This window comes from Zingiber officinale, chromosome 7B, assembly GCF_018446385.1.
Source record: "Zingiber officinale cultivar Zhangliang chromosome 7B, Zo_v1.1, whole genome shotgun sequence".
NCBI lineage: Eukaryota > Viridiplantae > Streptophyta > Magnoliopsida > Zingiberales > Zingiberaceae > Zingiber > Zingiber officinale.
Genome location: NC_055999.1, coordinates 8,886,259 through 8,904,766, shown reverse-complemented (window position 1 = coordinate 8,904,766; position 18,508 = coordinate 8,886,259). Strand labels below are relative to the sequence as shown.

Genomic DNA, 18,508 nt, shown 5'->3' with positions numbered 1-18,508 from the left:
AACCAATACATAGAATAACAAATAAAAAAATTAAATTTTCTTTATTTGAGGAGCTTCAATTGACTAACACACTAGATCAATCGACTGAGAAACTAGATCTTAAACAATAGCTTATTCCCTTGCCCTCACTAGAGTTAATCTAATTAGGATGTTCAGTTGTTATTATTTAACTTAAGTCCATTTAAGTGTAACTCAGACTTGTTGATCAAACTAAGACTTATTTTATCAATTCTGGTGCATTAGATAATCTGACCCAATTTGATCAAATCTTGCTTATTAAAATAAATGTAGTTCATTTGATTAAACATAACCAGTACGATTCTATCCGGTTTGATAAATCAAATCAGTTCGAATCAGATCGGTTCTGATTTGGACCAAATTGACCTAGTTAAATCAACTAATTAATGATTTGAATCAGACCAAAGTCTGATTATACTAAATTGGTCTAATTAAACTAACTAATAGTTTGACCCGATATAGGTCTAATTAGATCAGACTAGCTCAAGCTAATTGAACCATACCAGTTCATTAAAAAATCAGACCTGTGTAAAAGTTTAATTGATTAAATTAAAAAGTTTAATCGATTAAAAAAATTAATCGATCGATTAAATTGGTTTTTTTTGTTGCAATACAACACGCAAAAAAAGAATTTTTTACGTTGCCCTTTTTTTCATGAAACGCAAAAAAATGAAACCCAACCTCCCTCGCTGCTAATACGGCATCGCCATTGCCCATTCCCAAATTTGTACTGTTCGGCGATCGTCGCTTCCCATCCACGCCAAGGAAAGCGAATGGAGGGGCACTCCATCTTTTCCGCCTGCATCCACGCCGTCATAACCCGTATGCGACTCTCTATTCATCCGCAAGCAAGAATTGGAGGAAATCTTCGTGTGTTGACTGCTCTGCGTTGGGGGCTCGGCGACGGTCGCAGATGGCGACTGTGCCCATCGACAACGGCATATCGTGACTCATTCGCGATTTTTGCCTGGCGACGGCAGAACGAGACATAGTAAATTCTGTCGGAATACAGTATGGCAGTAAACATGTACATTTAGCTATACGACAGATTTCATAGCAGAGGGATTCGTGAGTTGCTTTAGAATTCATACTGCTCTATACGAATATATAGCTGTAAATGAACTGTGTGTTTATAAACAAGTTTATATCCGTTCCACACACACACACACACACACATATATATATATATAGGGAGTCTATATGTATGCTCTGTCACCTCAATACCTCCACCTGCTATAAGTATATGTGATGTACTCAGTATATACAATAGTGTGTCTTGCTTGTCTTATATGTATCATAGAACCTTTGCCAGCAGCGCTAGGTTCTATGCCCATAAGTTTCTCAAGCCAAGACCACCTTCCCACTTGGGCCTCACTAGCTTTAACCATGCAATGAGGAGCCTCCTGGACGTCTACATGAAAGATCTACAAATGCTATAGAAACAATCAATAACCCCCTAGGGTAGTGGTAAAACTGACATCCAATAGCATTCCACCCCTTGTAGAACTGATGATATAAGTTGTGCTTTCCTGGCATAGGATAATGTGGATTTCGGCCAAGAATTGATCCTACGGGTGAGTGAGTCCAGGAGTGTGGCATAATCTAAAATCTTTAGTTTCTAGGAGGCTATGAGAATTCCCAAGTATCTGAAGGGCATCTCCCCTATCTGAAATCCTGTGATGATGAGTAGCTGATCCAGGGGGGGTCTGTCCCTACCATGTAAATGTTGGACTTAACTAAGTTGGTTGTGAGACCGGTCATCTGGGCAAACTGTGATAAACTCTCAACTAGCTGCGTCACTGATGGGACATCCCCTCGGGAGAGTAGTAACAGGTCATCCGTATACACCAAATGTGCAAGATTGAGATGCACTAGAGAGGGGGGTGAATAGTGCTCGTGACTTTTTCATGCTTTTCGGAAAGCCAGAGTAACGAAGCGGAAGATAGAAATAGAGCAGAAGCAAAACAACACAAGCGCTAACACTTTTCTTTTATTTGGTTCGGAGCCGGTGGCGACTCCTACTCCAAGGTCTGCACGTGAGAGTACTTTCGATGGGTAATCCACTAATCAATCTAGAAATTACAAGTACAATAATTAAAATACAATTGAAAGTATACCGACAACTAAGAACAAGGAATTTCAGGCTTCTGGTTGTCGGAGTCGCGTTGGCTTCGTCGGATCATCTTTTGAGCAATGCGCAATAGAAAGAATGCGAAGATCAAGTATTGTTGTGCATATACTCGAGACTGACTTAAATAGCATGTTGAAGGCACCTTCAGCCTCCATGGAAGTCGCCTCCAGCTTTATTCTTATCCCCGCAACTTCGGTCGTCGATAACATCCGCGTTCTGCAAATTTTATCTCTCTGAAGACGCCTTCAAGCTCCATGGAAGGCGCTTTGAACATTGTTCACTGGAAGCACCTTTAATCTCCATGGAAGACGCCTTAAATATTATTCACCCGAGACTCTTTTATGCTTTCCACCTCCTGCAAGGCATATTAGTCCAAATACAAAATATACATTGTAAAATAAAGTTAGCACAATAAAATATGAAATAGTAAATTATTTTGACAGTCTCCGGACTGTCCGTTTCTGACTTTGAGTTTCGCTGAAACTCTAGGTCAAACCAACACCTACTGTTCCCTCTTAAGGGAATGCGTCCTCACCTACTCCTCTCAAGAGAGTTTACCTGTTGCCAGACCGGTCCTCCAGATCGACTGGACTTTTGCTCAGTGTCCGAGTCTTCAGAAATTTTCTGCTGGACGTCCGATCCCCGACCCATCCAGTCTTCTACCTAGTTCACGACCACCAGGATTTTTACTTAGAGGCCCCGACTCTAAGGTTTCTCCCAAAGTGCTCGACTCGCCAAGACTTTCCATCTAGGGTTACCATCCCCTATGACCTAGGGTTACCTCCCCCTAGGGTTTTCCATAATTTAAAGTTACCACCCCCTAGGATCTAGGGTTACTTTCCCCTAGGGTTTTCCACCTGCCTAGAATCCACTAGGACTTTCCTGCAAGCTCAATCCCACTTATTAGACAACAAGACATCTTAACTTTTGAATCCTTTTCCATTATCAAAACATAGGTTTTATCGTCTGGTGATTCCTACACCAACAAAATGTGCTATCCTCAAAGGTTCACATTTGGGGTGAAAATGAAAATCAGACCTAATAGTGTGTTGTGCTAGAGATCGGGACAAATATTCCATGCATAGTCTAAATAGGTAAGGGGATAAGGTTAACGTGGAGGCTGTTGTTCCTTAACGAATCTGTCTCTAAAATCTCTCGCAATATCTCTGTGATAATGAGCTACCTTAGCTCATCATGGGTGACTTCAATTCCCCCTATCTCCCATAGACAAGTATGGAAGAATGGATGTCACATCATATACCACAACTAATTTCCTAGAGTTTGTGTTGAATATATATGAATGGAGAAGAGGTGGAAGAGGAAAGAAGGTCGTGACTTTAATCCCACATTAGGAGTTTCAAGGTATATTAGTTAGTTTATATTGATTCACATATATTGATGATGTGAACAAATGCATAGGAAGAGGCTCTTTCTCATGTGTGAGTGCGCAAGAGGGGTGCAAATCTAGGGTCTAGATTGTATTGAATCATGTTGACTCGTGTGCGAGTACGACCTGCATGTGGCAAATGCCGAACTAGTCGAGACAAAATTTGCTCAAGTAGAACAATTAATATTTTGCCACGTGGCTTCTTTTTGCTGCTTAAGAAGGTAACGAAAGAATTAACCATTGTTTTCTTCACCTCCCTGATAGGAATGGTCGCTGGCTATCATTAATCACTAGGCATTGAATAGTCATTACCGTCATTCAATGTGTTGGGTGCTAGGATGGTGCCCGTGATAGCAGTCAGGTACCCACTCAGTTCGCCATGACCACTAGTACTTGGTGGGAATCACGGTTGATCATTGCATCCTGGGAAACATACGACCCGAGTAAAAGGGCTGTGCAAAAAAATCAGGAAACCGAAAATTGGACCGAAATCGATAGCTTACCGGTTCCAGTTAACCGGTTAATCGGTTTTAACCGGTTCTAGTTAACCGGTTTTAATCGGTTTATTGGTCAATTTCCGGTTTGGAATTTTTTTTATCGGTTTAACCGATAAACCGGAACCGACTGACAAGCTATCGCGCGACTCATAAAGCAAGACTTCGGTGAACTGCATTCATTCATCATCGATGGTTTTGAATCGCTCCCACCGCCCTCTTCCCCGTTCGATCCATGGACGACGCGACCCCGGCGAGATGGTGGACTTTAGCGGCCACCTCGTCTCCTACGCCACGCTTCGCCTCGCTCGACCTCTCCACGGCTCCACGCCCTCCTCCTCGTCTCCAGACGTGCCCGCGACGCCTTCCTTGTCACCAAGCTTCTCAACCTTTACTCCCGCCTCGGCGACCTCCCCTCCGTCGTCCTCACCTTCCGCCACGCCCCCGTCAAGACATCCATCACCTGGAACTCCATGATCGCGTGCTACGCCCACCACGGCTTCCTCAAAGACGCCCTCGCGTGATTCCGCTGTCTCATTCTCTCTCCTTCCCCTTCCGCCTGCCCCGATTCGACGATTCCTTCACCTGCCCTGTCACCATCAAAGCCTACTGGGACTTGGAGTGGGGGAAGCAGATTCATTCCCTGGCCTGCAAGCTTGGCTTTGTGTGTAACGTTTTCGTCTCCGCGTCCTTCGTCCATATGTACTCCAGGCTCGGGTTCACGGACGACGCCAGGAAGGTGTTCGACGAAATGAAGATAAAAGACTTGGGTTGCTAGAATGTGATGCTCTCCGACCTTTGTCAGAATGGTAGGACGACAGCGGTCACCGAATTGTTTGAGCGGATGATGATGCTCGGGTTGCCCATGGATAAGGTCACTGTGACGAGCATTCTGCCAGTTTGCAATTGCACACCCCTGCAGAATCCTTTATCGGGTCTTTGCATTCACGTTTACTGCATCAAACACGGTATGGATTCAGATTTGTTTGTGTCTAATGCGTTAATTGACATGTATGCGAAGTTGGGTCATTTGGAAGAAGCACATAAGGTGTTTAAGGGAATGGTAGATAGAGATTTGGTGACCTGGAATTCTATCATTTCTGGCTATGAGCAAACTGGTGATGCTAACTCTGCACTTAATGTCTTAATCTATTCAATGAGATGCAGCAGAGTGGCATTCAACCTGATCGATTAACGCCAGTAAGTCTAGCTTCTGCGGTCGCTCAACGTGGGGTTTTTTTTCTAAGAAGTTTTAATTGGGCTTTAGTTAAAGCCGCACAAGCCGACTAAGCCCACTTACCCAAGCCCAATAATCTTTACCGGTTTTCGGTTGGAACCGGTTAACCAACCGGAACCGATTCAACCGAAACCGGTAGAACCGGTAAGAATACCAGTCGGTTAACCGGTTTTACATAAACCATGATAAACCGGAATTAACCGGAATCGATAAATCGGTAAATCGGTTAATCGACCGGTTGAACAGGCCTATGAGTAAACCTCAAAGCACAGCCGGAGGTGGAGCGAATCTGTTTCAAGAAAACTACGACCATAATAGGCCTCGGTCCATTTGCCCACTCGACCTCTCTGCCAGGTCGTTTGATCGCCCGCTCTGTCGCTCGACTTCTTTGCCCACCCATTTGCTCATTCGCTCGGCCTCTTCCTCCACTTGGTTGCATGCTCGTCCACCCATTCGCTCATCTAGCAGCACGCTCACCTGACCACTCGGTTTTGTTTTACCCGGACTGCCGAATATTCGTTCGGTTGCTCACTCGTCAGGTCGTATGCTCGCTCGGCCATTCTGTCTTCTACTGCTCTGCCTTGTCTGTCACTCGGTCTGATCGGTGACTCGACCGTTCTGCCAGCCCTGTCGCTCGGCCAATCTACCTGGTCAACCACTCTACCACTTGCCCACCCGACCTGTAGTCCGTCCAGCCGCTCTGCTCCACTCATCCAGAGACTCAGTGTTCAGCAGTCTCCACTGCTTGACCTGTCAGCCGCCTGGGACATTAGGCCGCTCGTAGGGCTATAAATGAACCAAGCGTTCTTGAACAAGCTTGGTGTTCGGCTTAGTAAGAGCTTCTTTATGTTCGTTCAATATACATAAGATTAATTAAACAAACAAGCTTGAACAACTCGTTAAGCTAAACAAACAAGCTTGAACACATAAGTGTTCAGCTCGTTAACGTTCGTGAACAACGTTCGTGAACAACGTTCATGAACAATATTCACAGACCATATTTATTAATAAAACTCTTTTCAATATACCAAATAAATAATAAAATAAAATAAATAAATAAATTTAAATTATCAATTTTAATAATCAATCAAATAATTAAAAGTTTCAAACAATCAAACAAGCTTGAATTGAGAGTTTGATAACATCTAAACAAACCAATCTCAAGCCAAGCTCGAACCAAGCTCAAGTCAAGCTTGAATTGAAAGCTTGATAACATCTAAATGAACCAAGCTCAAGCCAAGTTTCAAACAAGCTCAAGCTCATAAAAAATAACCCAAGCCAAGCTTGAACACTCATTTCAAAAGCTTGGTTCATTTTAAGCTCGGCTCGGTTATCTTATCAAACAAACTTGAACATCCCAAAGCTCGGCTCAGCTCGGTTTGTTTACAACCCTAGCCGCTCGGCTTATTTGTCCACTTGCCCACTCGACACTCGTCCTCTCTGACTCATGCGCACGACTTCTCGTTCATACAAACTCAATCGTTCGGACTTTGCTACTCAGGCGCTCTGTTCGCTCAGCCACTCTATGGTCAACATTTAGTAAAAATCAATCTCTATTAATAATCTGAAATTATCTATTCAAATTATCTTGACAGATAAATAAATTTAATTTGATATATTTAAATTCTACTAATTGCTACTATTTTTGGCAAATTGTTTGCCCAATAATTTGCTCTTGCATGCTGTGCAGAACATACTTTAAACCTCTTCATATTAATTGTTTCCACTCAACTAGTAAAAAACAACAGAAGACGCTTCCATTTAAACATTAAACCAAGTGATATTATTTTAGCACCCTAAACAAAAGTGCCTTATGGTGGTGAGATGCCTCAGGGGATATTCGGATCATATTAGGATGAGGGTTGATTTTAATGGGATTCATTTTTATGAGGAAAAAAATATCTTACCATCTAGAAGGTTACTATGTACTCTAATTTCGCCATCTATATTTTATCATGAATCCGATGATACTAAAGCATCTCAAATGAGGGTGTTATCTTTTCACTACTTATGTAGTTGGATGACCAAAATGCTATAAGTCGGTGAAAAAACTGAAAATTCTTCAAAAGTACGTCAATTGACATGACGAAAAGTAGCCTGCAAAATTTAATTTAACAGTAAATCAGATGGTTAGAATTTGGCCATTAAAAAATGAATTTATCTAACTAAAAATTAATTAAATTAGTTAAAAAATCAATTAAGTATTAATAAAAATTGATTAGATATTATTTTAAAAAATTATATATGAAAATAGATGAGAAAGGATATAATTAACTCATAAAATATGATATTACTCTAAAATTTAAATATAATAAATTTAAAAATTATAAAGAAAAATTCATTCTAAATCGTTAAAATCTAAAGATGAATACGCTCCTAGTGTCTCCGTCAATTTATTTCAAGATTAACACGGAAAAGATAAATTACGGATAATTAATAATCTTAAAAATAATGACTAATATATATGAAAAATATTTATCCCTATTATACTAAAATTTAAATCCCAGCTCATGCATTCAGCATTGTCCTTAATTTAATAGCAGGACTCCGATTTTTGGTGCATGCGCCGATTAATAGTTTCATTGCACTTTTATAAAAGAACAATTTATAAATCGCCAGTTAAGTCTAATAGTCAGCATCTTGAAGATCAATTAAGAAGTGCTTTTTGTTAAAAACAAAGTCTATAAATTAAAGGTTAAAAATAAAATCTAAAAAATCTCTTTTTCAAATATGATTTTAATAAATTTAAAATAATTTTAATAAATTTAAATTATTTTTATAAAGTTAGTAAAAAATATTTTAATATAATAATATTAACAGATTAGAATTTGAGTTCAAATTTTTAAAATTTAAGGTTTAACTATAACTCTAAAAGTTTAGATACATTATAACAGTTAATTAATTGATAGTTACTAAAAATATGAAAAATTGATTATTTTATTTTAATCAAAATTATTATATATAAAATATTGTTAGATTAAAAGATTTTTTATCAACTTAAAATTATATAAAATTTATCAAAATAGTTTTGAGTGCGACAAAATCACTTTAAATAAATTATAATATGTTGTTCCTATATAGTTATAGTTAAATTATAAAATCTCAAACCTTAAATTTTAAAATTTAAATACTATTATATTAAAATATTATTTAAAATTATTAAATTTCATCAATTTTTTATACTAATTAATTTTTTTAAAAAAAATTATAATAGTTACTTGGATAATTATTTTATAATATTAAAATAGTATTATATTAAGTGTTATATCTTAATTAAAATATAAAAATATTTAAAAATATAAAAATATTTAAAAATATAAAATATCTGTTCTTTTATTTATTTATTTATTGAAATAAATAATTTAAGATATTTTTTAAATATACATTGTAATAAGATGATTATATTCCTAATAACTTTTTTTTTCCAAAAGAAACAACATAGATATTAAGGCCCCGCCATTCACGACACGCGTCGTCCGAATCAACAGCCGACCAATCCCGCATCCCCGTATTAAAAAGCTTCTTCTTTTTTATAAATATATTTAGTATTTTTTTTTTAATTATTGATTCGTTTCCGCTTCCTTCCCGACGTGTCAATATTTGCTGCTAAAAAAACCAAAATACCAAGCCGAACAAGCCGTGCACGGCGCCGACAACGCCACGTTACAGCCTTGGCACCATACGATCGAGAACTTAGGCGAGATCAGACCGTTCGATCAGACGGTCCCACTCATCGATAACAAAAAAAACGTTCTGCCTTTTGGCAATTGGCAGTAGTGGACCACGTGTCCTAACTTTCCACGCGTCCTGGACACGATGCGTGACAGGCGAGATCAACGGTGGAGATTTACCATTTTCGGCGAGACAAAGAAAGAAAGAAGCCGGCCTTGCCTACTGCAATCAACCAATTCCAACACGATAATGTTGCCAGACATAGCATTGGGACAAGTTCGTGGGGCTATCTTGTTCTCAATTTAAATGCAGGGTAACAACTTGGGTATTCACACGACGAGTCTGAAGTGTACTCGCTGCTTCGGACACACGTCGCCTCCTGCCTCTTTTTATCTTCCAATTCGTAATCGAAGGGGATCGAGAAGGGGGATCAGATCGATACGTTCCATCGATTAGGGTTCGTGAGAAGTGAATCCATCCATGATGGCTGAGATCTTCCATGGAGTTGCGAGCTGCGGTGCGGAGGCCACGGCGATGAGTTCGTGTGAGTCTGGGCCACTGGCGAAGATTGAGCGGCGGATGGATATGCGGAGGCTCAAGTTCGTCCCCGGTACGGAGACTCCTGACTTGGTGGAGATGGAAACTAGCAGGAAGCGTCGGAGGTTGGGTGAATCTGGCGGCGCAACTGCCGAGTGCAAGGAGAATTCCGAGCCGCCGGCGAGTGGGAGTACCGAGCCTTCTCCTGTAGGGGCGTCAGAGGTATTGAAAATGACGGATAGGTGTCCTAGGTATGGGGCATCGGAGGTCTGCGGAAGGAGGAGAGATATGGAAGATGCGGTCTCCATTCGTCCTGATTTCCTCCAGCGAGGCGATCTGACTCTGGGGAAGCACCATTTTTTCGGCGTGTTTGATGGGCATGGTTGCTCTCATGTAAGATGCTAAGATGCTGCACTTGCTTTCTTCATTTTTTTCCCTGCAGAATTGTTTCATTACAGTTGATGACCTTCTCTTCCGCGTTACGCAGGTGGCCGCGCTATGTAGGGATCGGATGCATCAATTAGTGGCGGAGGATGTGGTAGTGCTGGGATTGGATGCCACTTCTACGCAGAAGGCATGGAGGGGGACGATGGAGAGGAGCTTCGCCCGGATGGATGCGGAGACAGCCAATAGGGACGGCATCCGCTCAGGCCCAGGCTGCCGGTGCGAGCTTCAGCCGCCTAGATCGGACCATGTGGGTTCTACTGCAGTGGTCGCCGTCGTTAGCCCAACCCACATCGTGGTCGCCAATTGTGGCGACTCGCGCGCCGTTCTCTGCCGCAAAGGCGTTCCGATCCCGCTTTCCTCCGATCACAAGGTACTATAAGACGCATGCGCACAAAAAAAATGTTTCTTTTGATACGAATCATCTGGTACAAAATTGTGATCAGAACTGAGAAATTTGTGGTACAAATTCGACAGCCAGATCGGGAAGATGAGCTGCTGCGGATTGAAGAAGCCGGTGGTCGGGTGATCTATTGGGATGGGCCGAGGGTGCTCGGAGTGCTTGCCATGTCTCGAGCCATAGGTAAGCTCGGCGTCTCAAGCTTCTCTTTCTCGTAAAAAGGTTGGATTTTTTATAGAGGAAATTAATCATCACCGATCTCAATGGAGCAGGAGACGACTACTTGAAGCCGTACGTGATCCCAGATCCGGAGGTGACGGTCACGAAGCGTGACGAGGGCGACGAGTGCCTGATCCTGGCGAGCGATGGGTTGTGGGACGTGTTGAGCAACGAGACCGCCTGCAAGATCGCGAGGATGTGCCTGCAGGGAGGGGGCCGCCGCGGCGAAGCTGCAGAGACGGCCACCGCGAGCCGAAGTGAGGACGACGACGGAGAACAGGGCGGAGGCGGCGCTGACTCGTCGTGCTTAGACGCGGCGTTGCTGCTGACCAAGCTGGCCTTGGCGAGGCAGAGTGCGGACAACATCAGCGTAGTCGTCGTGGATCTCAGAAACCAGCGGAAGAGGGACACGGTGGCGAACCCCCAATAGCTAGTACCGAAGATTTTAAGAACATACATAAAAATTTATAAGTGAAATAAATACACAAGAAAATTTCGAAGTAAGAATTTTTAAAATGTATATATATATATATATTATATATTTCATTGGCAAACCAATGAAAAATTGAAGTTATCCCTTAATGTTTGGATAAATTATATCAAATAGAAGATATTTATATTTTCAAATTGAGTTGGTGGGGAAAAAAAAGGGAATGTGCATGAATAACGTGGAAAGGACAACATTAGATGGAAAAGAAGGGTGCTTAAGAAGGCTGCCAACTTTGAACGAAAGCGGTAGGAATTTAAGTGTAAGTGACCATCTTACCATCATCTTACATTTCATTAGGTAGTTTTTAATCTTTTTTGTGTGACCCTCAAGGTAACGTAGATGATAGGTGCATGATATTTTTAGTATAATAATTAGGGATCGATTCTCAGGAATTGACTATGATCTATGTATTTATATGTACCTCCCTTCATATCCGTGTTCGTTAAGATATCGACTAAAATGGATTATGTATTATAATTTTAAAATTATCAGACTAAAATGGATTATGTATTATAATTTTAAAATTATCAAATTAAGTATTCACTTTCCGTTTTACCCTCATTCTTAAATTGATTAAATAAGTTGAATAGATTTCATTCTGTTTGAAAAATTTATCAGTCATTTCGATCAAAATTGATTGGACTTAGAGATCTCGGAATAATATGAAATCAATTTCTATATGTTCGTCTAGTTCTCCTGATAGTAAAAATGTTATTAAACATCAATTTGACCAAATATTTTAAGAGTAGTGATTTTTTGAATATAAATTCATTTTTCGGATACATTCGTGTTTAAAAAATCACTGTTCTTAATATATTACGTCAAATTGATATTTGATAGCATTTTTTATAATCAAGAGAACTAGACGAACACATAAAAACTGGTTTCATATTATTTCAAGGTCTTTACATACATCGGTCGATTTCAATCGAAATCGACCGATGGACTTAGAGACCTTGAAATGATATAAATTCTATGTATTCCTCTAATTCTCCTGATTGTAAAAATACTATCAAATATCAATTTGAGATAATATATTGAGAATAGTAATTTTTGTTGAAACTATGATTGAATGCACCTAAATAAAATCAATGTAGGTTCATTCGATCAAAATTGATTGATGGATCTAGAGAGCTCGAAATGAAGTGAAATCAGATCCTATGAGTTCTTTTAGTTCTTATGATTATATCAATTCTCTCAAATATCAATTTGATCGAATATATTGAGAGCAGTGATTTTTTGAACATGAATTAAGTTTTTAGATATATTCATATTTAAAAAAACACTACTTTTAATATATTTGGTCAAATTGATGTTTGATAGCATTTTTACAATCAAGAGAACTAGACGAACATATAGAAACTGATTTCATGTCTCTTAGTCTATCAGTCAGTTTCGGCCAAAATCGGCTGATAGACATAGAGATCTTAAAATGATATGAAATTAATTCCTATGTATTCGTCTAGTTATCTCGATTCTAAAAATGTTATCAAATATCAATTTGATCAAATATATTGAGAGCAATAATTTTTTAAATATGAATTAGTTTTTTGAACATATTCATATTTAAAAAATCACTGCTCTCAATATATTGGGTCAAATTAATGTTTAATAGTATTTTTAAAATTACAAGAACTAGACGAACACATAGGAATTGATTTTGATTTTATGTCATTTCGAGATCTCTAGCTTTATCAGTGAATTTTGATCAAAATTGACTGATGAATTTTTCCAGATATATATAAAAAAATCGATTCAATTAGAAAATTTGAAAAGTATGTATGATAATTTTAAAATTATGATAATATTTTAAGAACTTATTTAATTGGGTAAACAAACTGTTTCAAAGAGATTTGTAAATCTGCACAGGATGCGAAGGTAATTTGGTTTTTCATCGTCAGCAACACTTGAAAATGCGTGTCAGCGTCTGGCCCAACCCTTTGAGTTATTCTAGTGCGTGAATTTATTGTGTTGTCGCCTCTTTGCGTGCCGTGCTGAACAAATATAATATTGGTAAATAAGTTACAATTTATCTAAAACACATAAGACCTCTGATGATAAAAAGTTCGTTTAGGGCTCCGCTTGCCGGCTGAGGTGATTGTGATGACAATTCACAATGAAGACATGGGAGAGGTCTAAATTGAGGGTGGGGCTCAGCAGAACCATTCGATGGAAGTATTCACCTTTGCACAGCGTCGAAGTGCTGCCTGTCTATCTGAAATGAAGGAAACTGCCAGAAGACAAGGAAGGCCACTGATGGCTAAGGGAAAGCAATGTGGTGGTAAACGAACAGCAGGTGGACAAGTTCCTCTACGACACCTTGAAATCGGATTCAACCATACTGATGGCAGCAGTTGTGCTTGTCAGCCTCCCACCACCACACTTGAACCACCCATCCTACTTCTGTTTTTGTTGATTCTAACGTATGAAATACAGAAATATGAAATTTGTAAATTGTACAATGATCTCCTGAATGATCACGAACAAATTGAAAAACTCTTCAAGATTCACAAATCAAATCCTATAGAGGCATGTTCTTCGCTGATTGCTTGCTCACACCCTTTCTTTTGATTCCTTGGATGCCTCTTATATAAAGGCAAGCGACAATAATATCGCTCATAGTGGAGGAAGATGAAGGGTCGCTCATAAAGGAGGAAGAAGAAGGGGAAGAGGCATCTTTTCATTTTCGTAACTCCTATATCTTCCACTCGTCCAAATCAGTCCAAAAAATTAACTAGTGGCAAAAATCATGTAAGTCACATAAATTATATTATAATCAAGTTACGAAGATCAGAGCAAAATACTAATTAGTCACAAAGACCAAATAAGAATATCTAATCCATACTTTAGGAAAAATGGTTCGTGCGACAGCAAGCACATTGAGCAATTACTGCTAAGAAAGTTGTTACACCTTATATAACTACTCTATAGAACGAATTAGAAACATCAATAACTTGTCTTTATCCCAGATTAATTATTTACATCAATATTAACATATCTAATCCCTCATAATGACTATTATGTCGAGAGCATATTTCACATCTCCAATCAATACAATTATACACAATCATATTTTAAGCACTCAACAAAAATTGTAATTGGTTTACCAGTGAATAAATGTCAAAGATATAAATTTATTTTAATCTTCCTTCTTAGCTTGAATCTATTCATTCTAATCAGTCACTTTCCTATTTATGCTCCATATATCGAATCACCTATAGCCAATAGGAAACATACTAAAGTAACAGACACTAATCAGAACTTCAAGTTAGATTGCTAAATAGTGATTTAGGGTAAAATTGAGATTAACTTATAATCTTAAGGGCCTCACATAGTAGAAAAATAGGAATCCATTCTCCTACTACCTTTATTGTCATCATAGCACATGTGGTATGAATCACATGCTACGATATTATTCTCTTTACTAAAAAGAGTGCATGTTTTTCTCTAAATTTAACACCGTACATATATTTCGATCTAGCCATACCAAATGTCTAATCCTGAATTCAACATATGAATTTCAATCAGGCTTTAAGCAGATTCAGTAAATGGAGGGTTCATTTACTGTGATTGTTACATAAAAGATCTCATCTTGACACAATTATCAAAACAACCTTAACTTATGGGTATATCTCTTTTCACATCTACATAAGTTATCTCATAAGAAATGGTCTTACTTCTATTTATACGTAACAAATAGAGGCGATTGTCCATGTAAGGACCAATCTCAACCTCTTAACAAACTCATCGAGACTTTAATCCAAATGTAACAACATATACACTGAATATATCATGGGATTTTACAATATATGTTACATTTTACGAAGTCACCAAGACTTCCCATATCCTTGAAATGACTATTTAGTCAATGACTTAGTAAAAAGATTTGTAAACATATTACGTATAGAGATATACTCAAAAATTATCTATTTCTTATTAACAATATCCCTTACAAAATTATACTTAATTTCTATATGTTTATCTTTGCTGTGATATTTGGAATCTTTGAAAAAAAACTATAGCAGCTTGACTGTCACAAAACACTGTAACATGACTCCCATTGTCTTCAGCAATCTTTAGGTGTTTCAGGAACCTTCTCAACCAGACAACCTCTTACACATACGCTGTGTAAGCACATAGCTTCCATTGTCGACAAGGCTACACAAGCTTAGCCATATACCTTCAATTGTCGATAAGGCTACACAAGCCAAGCCATATAGCTTTCATTGTCAACAAGGATATATAAGTCAGTTTCTTGCTATTCCATGAGATGACACCACCATTTAGCAAGAAGTCATATTCGCATTTTCTGTCATCAAGGTCCCCGACCCAATATATATCTATATAGTCCTTTAGGCTCATCCTAGATCCTTAGAAACATATACATAACATGTTGTCCTTTTGAGGTATTTTAATATCCTCTTCATTGCTATCTAGTGTCTCGATCCTGAGTTTAACTAGAAACACCTAACCAAGCCAACAATATAGCTTATATCAGGACGAGTACATAACATAGTGTATATCAAACTACCAATAGCACTGACATATGATTTTTTCTTCATTTTGACTATTTCTTCAGGAGTCTTGGGATACAATGTTGCAATCCAACATATTAAAGTGTTATACCATCGTAGTGATATAAGTCTTTTAAGGTAAACTCAAAAGCCTTTTTGATCGATCTTTTATGATTTTCACTCCTAAGATATACTCAGCTTCTCTTAAAAATAATGTTAGGATCTAGCGCGCCAAAGATGCGAAAATGCAGCGGAAAAATTACTAGATCCTCTTATCCAGCAAATCCATGCGAAGGGAAGAAATATTTTCTATTCATAATCTATACTAAGCTACATGATAGGATTATACCTTTGTTGCGTGCCTTTCGCAATCCCGACAACAACCTTTCTTTAGATGCAGATCTCAGCGTGTTCAAGCGTCCGTGCCTCTACGGTATCCACACGAATAAGCCTTGTCTTCACTTGTCTCACAAATAAAGCAAGATGGAGAAAAGAAATCACAAGGTTGTGCTAGCAACCACAATGGTGATTTCGGCCAAGAAAGGGAAGGAGGAAGAAGAAGAATGCCAAGGGTCTCAACACTTGTTCATCTTCTCAAAATTATCATCCAAATGATATTTATAACCATCCCATAGTATACCAAGAGTCTCCACCATTTCATCTTCTAATCTAATGGCTCAAAATCACCCATTCAATCCAATGGTTCAATTTTGACCATTCAACTTCCTTGGTAAACTCAAGTTCACCCAATGAGTCCAACCCATTGATTCTCAAGCAACTTGACTCAATCCAACAATTGGATCCCTTTGAGTCTAACTCAATGAGTCAAATTTGGATTACACTTAATCCATTGATTCATCACATGAACTCATCTCCATATCAACTTGTTCTTTGTGTGTGACCCTATAGGCTCTCGTAACGTTGGCAATGTACCCAAATCAATATTTGCGATACATAAACAATGAGTGACATCTAGCAAGGCATCATTGCTATCCAAGTGACGATAAAGTCGAGATCTGACCTAACCTATCCGTGGCTATCATCTTGTATGACTTGGTCCCTTTATCCTTGATATCTAGATTGATCAATGAGGCATCGACCGTGTCATCCTCTTATCAATCTTTGTGTTTCTTGATCTCCAAGTATACACACTCAATCAAATAAGCTCAATATCTTATATTGACTCATTTGCGCATGACCATGCTTTCTTGTGTCCTACTAATCAAGGTGCCCACAAATATCGCTTCCGTCATATGGAATGGATAGATCCCATCTACATCACTCACATCCCTCCGCATAATTTATTGCATACCCAGTGATCGACTTTATAGTCCACCTTGTTACGAGTAAGGTTTGACGATACCGAAGTATACAACTCCTTATGTAGGGAACCGTAGTAACTTCAGGTCTAAGGACTATTCATACCAATAGTCACATGAGAATGTTTATGACACTCATACGAAGATCCATGTGTTGGTTGCTACTCGGAAAACCTATAGGTTCCACTGTACAAAAATTTTGTACAAAGGTCTGAACCTTTTCCTAGCTACCATGTGTTCTTTTAAATTAAATTTTGGATCGCCTGCGGAACTTAACACGTTTGATCCAAAACTTAATCTATTTGTTCTTTTAGGTTTTGACTTGGATCTCCTGCGGAACTTAACACGTTCGACCCAAGTCTCCTTAAGTTATTAATTCCATTAAATATTAATTTCCATAAAAGGTTCCCAGTACTGACGTGGCGAGGCACATGACCTTCTTGGATATGGGAGCAACCACCACCGACTAGACAAAACCTTTAATAGAAAGCTAATATTTAATTTCCTAAAATAACTTTAGGTTAACCAAAAAGAACAATCAAATCACAAGAAAAAGAAAGAAACAAAAGAACACAACTTCGAAAAATATATTCGAAATTCTAGAACGTAAGCCTCTTGTATTTGGTATTATTTCCATAAATAACTAGCATGATGCGGAAAAGGAAAAACTACTAGTTATACCTTCTAGAAAGACCTCTTGATCTTCTACCGTATTCCTCTTCTAACCTCGAACGTTGTGTGGGCAACGATCTTCCGAGACGAGAAACCACCAATCACCTTCTTCTCCTCCTAGCTAGGTTCGGCCAACAAAGAGGAAGCTTCACCAAGGAAGAAAATCAAAACACTAACCAAGCTCCAAGAGATGCTAGCTTTTTCTCCTTCTTCTTCTTCTTCTCCGAGTAGTATCCGGCTACCACAAGAGCTCCAAGGGAGAGGGAGAGGTTCGGCCACCACAAGAAGAAGAGAGGGAAGGGTGTTGGCCGGCCACACCAAAGAATAAGAGAGGAAGAGAAATAATAAGGGTTATCCCATGAAGGCACCCTCACCCCTTCTTTTATATTCCTTGGCCTAGGCAAATTAGGAAATTTAATTACAATAAAATTTCCTCAATTTCCTTGACATGATTTAATTTAGAAAATAAAATAAATTTTCCAAATCAAACTTCAATGGCCACATCATTGGAGAACAAATTGGACAAGTTTTAATCAACAATTAAAACTTCCTAATTTGTTTCCGGAAATTTTAAAAAATAAAATTTCTCTTTAAAATCTCTTCATGGTTGATAAAAGGAAATTTCTATAATTTTAATTTTATCAACATGTGAATAATTTTTAAAGAGAAAATAAAACATCTCTCCAATCTACAAATAAGGAAAGAGATCTAATCTCTTTCTTTAATCTTTTGTAGATCTTTTACAAGAGAGATATTTTATTTTTAATTCTCTTTAAATTATATCTTCCACATAATAATAAAAATTAAAATTAAATTTCTTTTTTAATTTAATTTGGCGGCCCTACTAGCTTGGGTTCAAGCTAGGGCCGACCACCTTAAAGGCCGGCCCTAGCTTGTTCCCAAGCTAGCTTGGCCGGCCCCTATTGGGTGGGTATAGAAGGTGGGTATAGGTGGGTATAGAACTCTATAAATAA

General features: G+C 38.5%; 2 protein-coding genes across 2 annotated transcripts; both read left to right on the top strand.

Moving 5' to 3' along the window:
- The first annotated feature begins 4,265 nt into the window (after nucleotides 1-4,265).
- LOC122004144 (pentatricopeptide repeat-containing protein At1g11290, chloroplastic-like) lies at nucleotides 4,266-5,225 on the top strand. The gene is made up of 2 exons (XM_042559072.1): nucleotides 4,266-4,769; nucleotides 4,836-5,225. The coding sequence occupies exons 1-2, from the start codon at nucleotides 4,266-4,268 to the stop codon at nucleotides 5,223-5,225; spliced, it is 894 nt and encodes a 297-aa protein (XP_042415006.1).
- Nucleotides 5,226-9,284: 4,059 nt separating this feature from the next.
- Nucleotides 9,285-11,166, top strand: LOC122005263 (probable protein phosphatase 2C 24). Its single transcript, XM_042560241.1, has 4 exons — nucleotides 9,285-9,869; nucleotides 9,964-10,293; nucleotides 10,398-10,503; nucleotides 10,593-11,166. The coding sequence occupies exons 1-4, from the start codon at nucleotides 9,420-9,422 to the stop codon at nucleotides 10,967-10,969; spliced, it is 1,263 nt and encodes a 420-aa protein (XP_042416175.1). The 5' UTR covers nucleotides 9,285-9,419; the 3' UTR covers nucleotides 10,970-11,166.
- Nucleotides 11,167-18,508: the final 7,342 nt, after the last annotated feature.

Bases quoted from the DNA above. Each gene is read 5' to 3' on its own strand.
- LOC122005263 (XM_042560241.1), top strand. From the start codon at position 9,420: ATGATGGCTGAGATCTTCCATGGAGTTGCGAGCTGCGGTGCGGAGGCC. The intron at 10,294-10,397 runs GTACTATAAGAC...CAAATTCGACAG, and splicing joins CGCTTTCCTCCGATCACAAG to CCAGATCGGGAAGATGAGCT. The intron at 10,504-10,592 runs GTAAGCTCGGCG...TCAATGGAGCAG, and splicing joins TGCCATGTCTCGAGCCATAG to GAGACGACTACTTGAAGCCG.
- LOC122004144 (XM_042559072.1), top strand. From the start codon at position 4,266: ATGGACGACGCGACCCCGGCGAGATGGTGGACTTTAGCGGCCACCTCG. The intron at 4,770-4,835 runs GTGTTCGACGAA...GACCTTTGTCAG, and splicing joins TCACGGACGACGCCAGGAAG to AATGGTAGGACGACAGCGGT.